The following is an 11751-nucleotide window of genomic DNA, read 5'->3' as shown; positions in this document are numbered from 1 at the left end:
AGGAGCTCAGAAAGTAACTGACTGTGACTAGTAATAATCAGATATATAGAGATTAGAAACGCATGTGCATCTTAGTGTCAGTTGTATTAAAAACGAATTTTTCTGTATGAAACTTGTATTTTAATAATGCAATGGAGATCTTTTTTAAAGTTTAAATTAATTTTATAATTTTATGTCTTATAGGATTTATACTGAGTACAATATAGTAGAACTGTATTAATTCAACTGTAAACATAAAAATTTACAGCCAATTTTGAAAAAGATGCATCTTAGCTCTGGAAATTGTTATTTAATATGTCAATGCTGTTGTAATGAAATGCTTCTTCTAATTATATGGTTATTAAATAAATAATTTTTTTAAACCCAAAACACAACTGCCAGTAATGGTCAAAGTTGGTAAGTCAAGATCTCCAGACTTGTCCTTGTGTTTATCTTTTCTAAGGTAATTTTCATAATAGAATGATTTAATAGTTCTGATGTATAGTTTTAAAATCTAAACAGATCAGTGTTTATGATATGTAAGACTTGCTGGAACATGGTCTTTGTTTTCCCCTGTCATAGTTATTATTTGTACTAGTTTACTAGTTTTCTGATCTTGTTTGTAACTAACAGTAGCCAGAGTTACATAAGTATGTTAATTTTTAAAAGTAATTAAAAGATAGCTGTATAAATTATTTTGGTTACTAAATAATCGCTATTTTTGCTTGTCTAGTAAAATTAAATTTTGCACTATCCAAAAAAGAGAGAGAGAGAGAGAGAGAGAGAGAGAGAGAGAGAGAGACCATAGACACAGGACAAGGTGATGGAGAAAAGGGCAGCAGGCTTTTTTATTGTTTTTATTTTTATTTTTTTGGTTTTTTTGAGACAGCGTCTCCCTGTAGCCCCAGTTGTCCTGGCTTACTATGTAGACCAGGCTGGCCTTGAACTCACAGAGATCCGCCTGCCTCTGCCTCCCAAGTGCTGGGATTAAAGGTGTGCACCACCACGCCTGGCTTGGCAGGCTTTATTTTTAATTCCAGCAGGAAAGTCCTTATTTTTTACTCCAACAGGGCCCCTTCAACTGCTGGGGCAAACTTAGAGTCATGCAGCCCTGGACATAGCTCAGCTTGGAGATGTGGCTTACCAGTACTCACTTCTCTGTTTAAGTTGACCAATCCAAAATTGGGTGGGGCTGCCCATACCACCAAGAACATTTGAAAGACTCAGGCCCAGGTTTCCAAATCCCCTCTCCACTTGTGGAGAGCTTTCATCTCTATGTGAATGTATGTATGCGTGCATTTTTTTTACTTTTAATAAAGTTTGTGACATTGTGTCTGAGAATTTTCATGCCTTTTAATTCTTCAGTTGATGGAGAAAAAAACAAAACAAAACAATGAAGATCCCCTAGGTGATAATAGAATCACTATGAAAACATGTCTCTAGGCATGTCTATAAGGAATGATCTAGATTATACTGAGGCAGAGAGTGGTTTTTGTTACCTTATTTTCCATTTTAAATTACCAGCAAGTCTTTAGCTTGTCTGTTATGATCATGATCTGATTCTTTTCCATTCAACTTTAAGGACTTTGAAGGAAAAGAAAGTAGAAGAAAGAGTAAAGATCTACATTGCCTCTGTTGCTGTTCTGAGAGAATTTCACCTTGCCCACAAAGCCAAGGAACTTACTGAGGTCAAGTATAAGCTTGAACACCAGATCTCCCTGTGTTCAAATCTGCAGGGCTGGGATGGCAGGCCTCTGGGCTACCTCACATGTTGATGAAGTGCTGGGGCTCAAACACAGGTCCACCTTCATGCTAGGCCCCCACTCTGCCAAGTGAGCTACACCACGCCTGGCATCATCAACTGCCTTCTTCAACTTGTCCAACTTCTTAAACTAGGAGGTAAACATTTCATCATGCCTTTGATCAGGTACAGAAAATTTAGATTCTAGACCTCTTTATCACATGCCCTGGCTCCATGGTTTCAAAGAAGTAGCCTGCCATTGGCATGAGAACTTTGAGAATTGTAGCATCCCATAAGTGACCTATCTTATGCATTTTTCATAGATAGATGATGATTGATGATAGATAGATAGATAGATAGATAGATAGATAGATAGATGATAGATAGATAGACTATTGTATTTTTGTGCATTTCATACATCTCTAAACATATTTAAAGCCCTTCTCCCATCTGCATCTATCACAGCTGCCCCCCCCAACTGGATTTCATTCATTCTGTCATATATGTTAAGGCCTATCAAGTCAAGTCTGTATTTCCAGATGTCCCTTGGTGTGAGTTCATCTACTGAAGTCTGGTCAGTCTATCTAGAATCACTCCCTTAAAGAAGACCAACTTGCCCTCACCCAGCAGTGATCAGCTGCCAACAGTTTCTGGGCTAAGGTTGGGGCCTCCTGCCCTTTTCCCTATTTCTGTGCTGGGTCTTGCCTGAGTGAGTTTGCGTGGGTCTTGTGCATACTAATAGCATTGCTGAAGTTCATATGACAAAGTTCCCAGAAGCCTGGAATACTCTTTCCTTGTAGTCATCCACCATCCCTGGCTCCTACAGTCTTTTTGTCCCATCTTCCACAATGGTCCCTGAGCTCTAGGTAAGTGAGGTTTAATACAGACTCCTGTCCAGGGGCAGACACTCTGCAGTCTCTTATTCTCTAAAACTTAGCCATTTGTAGTCTTCTGTGTACATCACAGTCTGTTGTATGAAGAAGCTTCACTGGTGAGAGTTGAGAGATGTATTAGTATTCTCTAGCCCCTGTTTTGCAGTATTCCATGAGCCTTTGGTGTAGAGGGTCCACTGTAGATATGTTACTTAGGGCTGGGCATCTCTCAGTCATATATTCTCCATGTGTGACCAGTTGTGGAACTCTGTAATAGCCTTCATCTGTGGCAAAAAGAAGCTTCTTTGATGGGTGGTGACAGGTATATTTGTCTGTTAACACAGGGATCCATATTTAGCACATGTTAAGAAATTATATTTGTTGTTGGGCGTGTTGGTGCACTCAGGAGGCAGAAGTGGGCAGATCTCTGTGAGTTTGAGGCTAGCCTGGTTTACATAGGGAGTTCCAAGACAGCTGGGGCTACAAGGAGACCCTATCTGAAAAATATCAAAAAATAAGAAAGAAATTATATTTAATTATTTAATTACATTTGTCTAGTCTAGGGTTGTGACAGACATCGGGTTGTCTTTAGAACCTGTGACCTCTCCAGCCACATGTATTTGGATATGTGTGCAGTACCACACATGAGTTCCCTCTAAGTGAGCAGCTTTAAGCCCAGTTAGATAGATGTTGATTACTTCCTAGATAAAAGTGCCACTACTACACCGATAGAGATAGCTTGCTGTGCTGGTCATTGTGGTTATTAGGCTTTGTACAGAGACCATAAACTCGATTACAGGAATATGGGGAAATATCCCACATTTTTTTCCTGGTAACCCATGTAAAATGTTAGAGGAGGGAAAATGAAGAGGAATTGAATTGTGGGAAATATAATAAGAGTATATTTTTCTATCAAAGCATTAAATGCAACAAAGAAGGTTTCATCTTTTAAGAAATTTGTAAAGACACCATCTGGCAAAATCCCTTCCTCCAGTCAGCATTTTTCTAGAATCAAAGCATATGCTCAAGGTTGCATCCTTGAGCTGTGTCGTCTTTTTTACTTCAAAATATTTTTATTATTTTTGCGAATGTCATTAAATGTATTTTGATCTTATTCACCATCCACTCCTCCCCAAACTCCTCTCAGATCCACCCTCACTCACCTCTCCAAACAGCCCCCTTGCAACATCATGACTTTTCTTTTTTAAATATCCAATTGATTCCAACTTGTTCTGCCTATATACTCCTGGGTGTGGGCCCATTCACTGGAGTATGGTTGGTCAACCAATTAGAAACCACACCCAAAAAGAAAACTGCCTTTTCCTCCCCTGGAAGACATCATAGCTCCTCAGTTAGGATGGTGGCTCATGAGCCCCTTCTCACTCCTTGCGACAATGCTGACTTGATATTGTGCAGATCTTGTGCAGGCAACCACAGCCACTCTGAGTGCATGAGTGTGGCATCCTGTCATGTCCAGAAGACACTGTCTCATTCCAGTTGTCACAAACGTCTGGCTCTTCCACTCCCTTGTCCTCAATGGTCTCTGAGCCTAGCAGAGAGCGTAGAAACCCATTATATTTTTAAAATATATCTTTATTGAATTTTTGTAGATTTCATACATCTTATATTTAGCACCACTTTCCCTATCTGCACCCAGCCTCATAGCCTGCCCACAGGACTTCATGCATTTTGTCATATGTGTTAAGGCCTAGAGAGTCAAGTTTGTGTACTCAGATTTCCCTCAGTGTGAGCTCATCCACTGGAGCCTGTTCAGCCTATCTGGTGTCACTCCCTTTAAGAAGATCAACTCTCTCTCATCCAACAGTGACCAACTGCCAAATAGTTCCTTGTCCTGGCCATTTTCCCAGTTCTATGCTGGTTTTTGTCTAATTGAGTTTGCATGGGTCTTATACATGCTGTCACCATATGAGTAATTCCCTGGAACCTGGAGGACTCTTTCCCTATGTTCATGCACCAACCCTGGCTCTTACAATTCCCCCTCCCCCGCTTCTACAATGGTACCTGAGCCATGAGTGGATGAGGTTTAATACAGGGGTCCTGTCCAGGGAAATACACTCTGCAATCTCTTATTCTCTACAGTTTGGTTAGTTGTGGCCTTTTGTGTTAGTCGCCCTCTGTTGTATGAGGAAGCTTCACTGATGAGAGTTGGGAGATGCATTAGTGTTCTCTCCACCCCTTGTTCCACTATGTTCCATGAGCCTCAGGTGCAGAGAGGTTCCATTGTAGATGTGTCACTGAGGGTTAGGCATCTCACAAACACTTATTCTCTGTGTGTGTCCAGTTGTGGATCTCTAAAATGGGCTCCATCTTTTTCAAAAGAGACTTCTTTGATGAGTGGTGATTGGCTGTGTTGTCTTGAATTGTGGCTGATCTCTGATCACTTGAGTAAGGCACAGGATGCCTTTGCATTAGGAGTAACCAGCGAGACTCCCACTGTGTATGCTTGCTGGATTTGGAGCTGCTTTGCACTTCTGCAGAAGTAAAACTTTTTGCTTTGTCAAAATATTTTTGATTATGTGGTCATTTTCTAGGGACCCATTTCTAACATGAGTAAGTATGTGGTTTCAGTAACTGTCACTGATCTGACTGGAGTGTGGACAAACTGTATTATTCTCGGATGTATCTCTTCCTTTGACAGTAAAGCTTCTGTAGTGCTATTTTCATATCTTTGTTCCTCAGACAATAGACAACAGGATTCAAAGAGGGTGTGATAATGGAGTAGAAAATGGATGCCAGGCGACCTTGGATTGGAGAGTACTGAGAGGCAGGCCTCAAATATGTGAAAACTCCAGTTCCATAAAACAAAAAGACTGTGGTCAGGTGAGAGGTGCAGGTAGAGAAGGCTTTCCACCTGCCATCCACAGAGGGCATCTGAACCATTGCAGAGATGATGCCCACATAGGAGAGAACTGTGAGGGCAAAGGAGCTCATGATGATGCAGCTGCTAAAGGAAAAGCCCACCACCTCGTTGATGTGATAATTGGTACAGGAAAGTCTCATGATGGGAGGGATGTCACAGAAGAAATGTTCAATAACATTGGGCCCGCAGAAGGACAGGGAGAAGGTGTTGAAAGTGTGGAAGGCTGAGTAGATGGCCCCACATACCCAGGCCATGGCAACCAGTTCAGAACAAAACTTATGGCTCATCGTTATCCCATAGAGCAGGGGCTTAAGGATGGCCAAGCACCGGTCATAAGCCATTGCTGTGAGAAGAAAGCATTCAGTGGCACAAAGTGTAACAAATATGTAAAGCTGAGCTACACACTCAAAGTAGGAGATAACCCCAGTGTCCATGAAGGAGATAATTAATGCCTTAGGGATGGTGACTGAGATATAGCACATATCTAGAAAAGATAAATTCTTCAGAAAGAAGTACATAGGGGAATGGAGCCGGCTTTCTGTAATCACAGCTGTGACAATGGAGATATTCCCCAGTAGGCCAAACATGTAAACAAAGAAGAAAAAGAATATCATTGCAAATTTAAGTTTGGGGACATCTGAAAATCCCCTGAGGATGAATTGAGTCACTGTTGTCTGATTGGACATTTCTGCCTCTCTGATGTTCTATTCAGATGCAGTGGTCCTGCACAGCTAAGTGAAGAAAAAGAAACAGGAGATCAATTCAAGCATGCTCGTGAACATTGTCTACAGAGGCATGTCTTTTGTCATGGACAAACCAATCATAAGGATCAGTTTGCTTAATTAAATGACCATATTATAATGAACTAAGTAAATATTTTTTGATGAATCAATTGGTAGGATTTTCTCTGAGTCAACTAGCTAAAAATGTAGTTATAACTTGACAACAATGGAGAGAGGAGAAGAAGCAAAGGAGTACGAGAGGGAGGAGGAGGAGCAGGAGAAGGAGGAGGGAGGAAGAGGAGGAGGATGAAGAAGACTAGGAGGAAAAAGTAACCCTGCCCTAGTTTCTTCCTCTCATATTTCTGATACCTTCGGGCAGCATGCAGTCTCATGCATTTATTTTTGTATGTATGAAAGCAATCCAATTCTTGTGTGCATTTCAACACAAATTGAATTGCTGTGTTTTAAGGAATAGAGAGGGTTTTGTTTTATCCCCCCTATTTCTTTCAAGTACTCTAATTTTACATTGATGTCACAAGTCTTCTGTTTTTATGGTATTTTTTTAATGATGCTAACCCCCTTTTTCTACAGACTTCTTTACTGATGTTAGCTCTCCTGCCCTTCCCTAAACTACGTAGACGTAGCTGGACTATGTCTTGTTATGAATATGCTTACTCTAAGGCACTCGATTTCTAGCCTTATGTATCAAGTGCTTACTCTTAGATAACTTGGTTTGATTTATTCCCTAGAGTTTTTCCTTCCTCTGCAGGTACAGCCTTTTTGAACAGGAATGACACTTTATTCTCTATTCATTTACAGATATTATCAGGACCTAAAGATAAACACATACTTGATAGAAAAAGAGTGATGGGCAAAACAAAAAGGAAGTTTCCTTGGACTTTTCCCTTTAGAAGTCAAGAACTGAGATGTGGTTCTGAGACAGAGAGTTCCCCAGCTGCAGGAAACTCAAACTCCCGTCACACCATGCAGCACACTGACAAGGTTTATTAAATAGTGAACACCGGGAACAGTGCCTCCTTTTAGCCCTTTGTTTCTCTAATAATTTAACAGCTCCAGAGAACATATTTCCTACATGTGTCAAAACTGGACAGCTTGAGCTCAGTGTGGTGGCTCATGCCTTTAGTCCTAGCACTCAGGAGTCAGAGGCAGGTGAATCTCTGTGAGATGGAGGCCAAGCTGGTCTACACAATGGGTTCCAAGCTACTATGGCTATAGGGAGACCCTGTCTCAAAAAAAAAAAAAACCCAAACAAAAAAACAAACAAAAATGCTGGACAGCTTGAATCTCTTAGAAGTTCTTGGAGATTGTTATATTTTTCCTTAAAAAAAATAATAATTCTGTTCAATACTTGAGAAATTGAAACAATTATAGAAATTTCAACCTCTGCCATATATCTGTAGTATTGACTTTGGTCTTTACTTATCTAGAATTCCTAATGTAGCTTGTATGGTGTATCGTGTCAAAGACAATAAATGATTTGAGGAGATATGTGGGACTGCATTAACATAAAGGTCCTGGTGAAAACCCCAAGTTTTCCAACACAATTAAATTCATCTGGGGGAAAGAAAAGCAATAGAACTTCCATACTAGAAGGTATACACACACACACACACACACACACACGCACACACGCATACACATCACATTTAAAATTTTTAGTTAACAACCCCCAGAATTCTCTAGAGACTGTCCCAGCTCCCAGGCCTACTTTGGGTCACACACCCCTGTACATCTTCCAGATTAATGAGTTTACAAGTCCCAGTATTACCTGTCCACCATCCTGGCTCCCAGACATAGCTGGAGTTATACAGCCTGTGCACCATCCCAGATAGACCCAGTCAAGAGTTACATTTGCAAGCTTTCTTAGTTGCCACCAAATTAGAAGTGCCCCATTCCTCCAATCAAAACTCACCACTGACCTGTCTGCCCACCTGCCACCCTGAGCACCCCACCACCCCAGGACCCCGTAGAGTCTGTCCGGAACCTCAGGATCAGAGGTTGCACCTATCCCTGGCTAAACTGAAACTATTTCTGACACCCCATTTGCACATCAATGAAGACTGACTCCAAGACTGAGCACCAAGCACCACTAAGCTGGGCCACATTCCACCAAGCTAGGGTAACAGTAAAGACCCAAACACCCACTCAACAAAGGTGGGATCAGATATCCATACCAAGAAACTGTTGGGAGCCAAAAGGCCAGAAGAGAAACATCTTTATGGCTTTGAGAAAAAGACAGCTTTATGGTTTCCTGCAAATCTTTATGGCCTTGAGAAAAAACAGCTTAATGGTTTTCTGTAAGTTTCTATAAGATAGCACTTAGTTAAAGAATGTAGAAAAACAACTTTGTGACCCAGGCTAAGTCAGCCTTGAGAAATGTTTTATGCTCACCATAACAGTTAGCAGATGTTCCTTTAGGATAAGAAATGCCCCTTGAATAACCCTCCCTAGCTATAGCATCCAACAACACCAATTAGTGTCTGCCCAGCACTTTCCTTCTCCTCACCTCCCCCCCCTTTTCCACTACCAGTATATATGTCTGCTGCTTTCAAATAAAATTTTGGAGCTTGATCAGAACACTGTCTTGCTCTCTTTCTTCGTGTTCCTTGTTTGTCATTCCTTCTAGGACCCCCACTCGTCGTGCCACTGTAGAAGTGTCCTGCGGGTCAGGACAAGAAACACCATCAACAATATAACTCCAGATGCCTAAGCCCCATTGCAGAAACACAACATGAGAAACAAAGAGAATATGCCTCCTCCAGAAATTAGCACTCCCATCGTAAGATTTCCTGAGAAAGGCAATGTAACTCACGCACAAAACAATGATTTCAAAATAGCAATTATAAATATGTTCAAAAAACTCAAAAAAGATATGAATAAATGACTGAATAAAGATGGCCAAAATGCAAACAGTTGAATAAAGTAAGTAAAAATAATTCAAGGTATGAAATCAGAATTCAGTGAAGAGAATCTCTGAGCTGAATAAAACTCAAAATGGAAAACTCAGGAAGTCAGACAAGAAGCTAAGGGAAAACTTCACCAATAGTTTGGATCAAGTGTAAGACAGAATATCAGATCTCAAAGACAAGGTAGAGGAAATGGGTCACCAAATGAAAGAAAATGTTAATTCTAAAATCATCATAGAAGAAAACTTCCCAAATCTAAAGAAAGCGATACCTATCAGGGTGCAAGAGGCATGCAGAATACCAAGTAGACAAGACAAAAAAGGAACTCCCCACATCATGTTATAGTCAAAACACTAAATGTACAAAACAAAGAAAAGATACTCAAAGCTGCCGGGGAGGAAGATCAAGTCATATATAAGGGCAGACACATCAGAATAAAGGCTGGTATTTCAGTGGAGACTACGAAAGCCAGAAGGGTTTGTACCCAGTGTCCTACAAGTCACGACAGAACACAGATTCCAGCCTAGACTACTATATCCAGTAAAACTTTTGGTTGTAATTGAAGGAGAAAGAAAAACTTTCCATGATAAAAACAGATTTAAGGAATTTCTGTCCACTGAGCCAGTTCTACAGGAATCCTAAAAAAAATACTTTGATCTAAAGAGAAGATTAAACACACACAAGAGGGCATAAAGACTAAATAAACAATTCCAGAAGAGTTGATAAAAAGAGATATAAGAAAATGCCACAAAAACAAAACAGAAATTAATAAACATTGGCCAATACTACCTTTCAGTATTAACAGTCTCAATTCCACAATAAAGAACACAAACTGATTAGATTAGAGAACGGGATCCATCTTCTTGCTTCCTCCAAGAAACACACTTCACCATCGATGGAAAAAGGCATTCCAAGCAAATGGAACTAAAGAACAAGCGGTTGTAACTATTCTAATATCTGACAAAATAGATTTCAAACTAAAACTAAGCAGAAAAGATAGGGAGGGTCCCCTGATAGTCATTAAAGGAAAATCCACCAAGAGGATGTTAGAGCCCTAAACATATATGTACCAAAAGAGGGGCACCCAATTTCATAAAACAAACACTATTACATCTAAAAAGCAGTTTGACACCAACACAGTGATAGCGGTGACCTCAGTAGCCCACTCTCACCAATAGACAGGTCATCCAACAAAAACTAGAGTTAGATGGCATCGTAAATCAAATGGACCTAACACATTTACAGAAAGATTCAACCTAACACTTAAGAATACACTTTCTTCTCAGCAACCCATGGAACGTTCTCCAAAATTGACCATATACTATGTCACAAAGCAAGTCTCAACAAATTTAGGGAAAAAAGGAGTTGTTTGATTCATCTTAGTATGGATAATGTAGATCATTTACATCAGGATAAAATATAGGAAAAATACTTTGAATATGTACAAATTAAAAGTTGTGATATAATCTTAAAATTACTCAAAATTAGTTACTAATGAAAAATCTATCATTTAAATTTATTTACATATTTATTTATTTTGTGAACATGTATTTGTGGGAGGCGCCTATGAGGTGCATGTGGAGATCAGTGGACAATATGCTAGCTAGAACTGGTTCTCTCCTTCCACCATGTGGATCTTAGGGACTAAATTCAAGTTGTCGGACTAGGGGAAAGTGCCTTTAACCACTGAGCCGCCATCTAGACAACCTGAAAAATGTTTTTTCTACACAATATGAAAGTCAAAAAGGAATAACATAACTTAGCTTATCTTTAATTCATCAGCTGTAATTGTATTCAATATTCTTTGGTACAGAATGCAGTAAGTGAAATAAGCAAAAGATGCGACTGTAGTAAAGATGCTTGCGAGCTGCTATGTAGGTGCTGGGAGCTGAGCCCAGGTCCTCTACAAGAGCAGCCAGTGCTCATCATAAAAACATTATTTTAAAAGAAATTTAATGGGGCTGGAGAGACGGCTCAGTGGGTTAAGACCACTGACTGTTAGTGACCATCCTTAACTCCAGTTCCAGGATATCCGATGCCCTCTCCTGGCCTCTCCCAGCATTAGCATGCAGTGCTCTTTCATCCATGCAGGCAAAACACTCCTATCAATAAAATAAAAATAAATAATTTTTTAAAGAGACCTCTGAGTGATGTCTCCAGCCCATAGTATACATTTTTTAAAAGCTGAGCTTGATTGTATATTTTTAGTTTCCGTGTCTCTGGTTTCTAATTTGAGTTCCTGGAAGCTAATAAGGACCAGCTTTCTGACCAAATGATTACAAAGTCAGTAGAAGCATGTTTAATTCGGAGAAAAGCCTTGGTTACCCCTCACACTGCACCTGCTGATCATGTTCCTTTCCCAGATTCTCAACAAGCAACCTCTCTGACTCCTGAAGCCAACACCCCTTCCTCCAACAATCTAATGACCTTTTCTGAATCCCAGTGACACTTATATTTCCTTGAGTTATTATTTTTATATTATCAATATTTCCTTAATATGGAGATTGAGTTTGGTGAATCACTTCCTAACTTGGTGGGAACTATGACCATGGTTGCATTACCTGGCTGGAAGAGATGACAGGCCTCAGGATGACATCCACTGACCTTGTACCCATGAAGTCAAGGCTAT

At 40.1% G+C, this 11751-nt stretch overlaps 1 protein-coding gene across 1 annotated transcript; it reads right to left on the bottom strand.

Annotated features, from left to right (window-relative positions):
• Nucleotides 1–5220: 5220 nt before the first annotated feature.
• LOC103745591 (olfactory receptor 5V1-like) lies at nt 5221–6159 on the bottom strand. Its single transcript, XM_008847546.1, has one exon. It carries the CDS (start codon nt 6157–6159, stop codon nt 5221–5223), a length of 939 nt encoding a protein of 312 aa, XP_008845768.1.
• Between the last annotated feature and the right edge of the window lie 5592 nt (nt 6160–11751).

This window comes from Nannospalax galili, unplaced genomic scaffold (genome assembly GCF_000622305.1).
Source record: "Nannospalax galili isolate Female #2095 unplaced genomic scaffold, S.galili_v1.0 scaffold120, whole genome shotgun sequence".
Lineage (NCBI taxonomy): Eukaryota > Metazoa > Chordata > Mammalia > Rodentia > Spalacidae > Nannospalax > Nannospalax galili.
The sequence above is the reverse complement of the archived record's forward strand: the minus strand, read 5'-3'. Positions and strand labels throughout refer to the sequence as shown.

What these genes read in the sequence shown, in the direction of transcription:
- LOC103745591 (XM_008847546.1), bottom strand. Translation starts at nt 6,159, where the DNA reads ATGTCCAATCAGACAACAGTGACTCAATTCATCCTCAGGGGATTTTCA.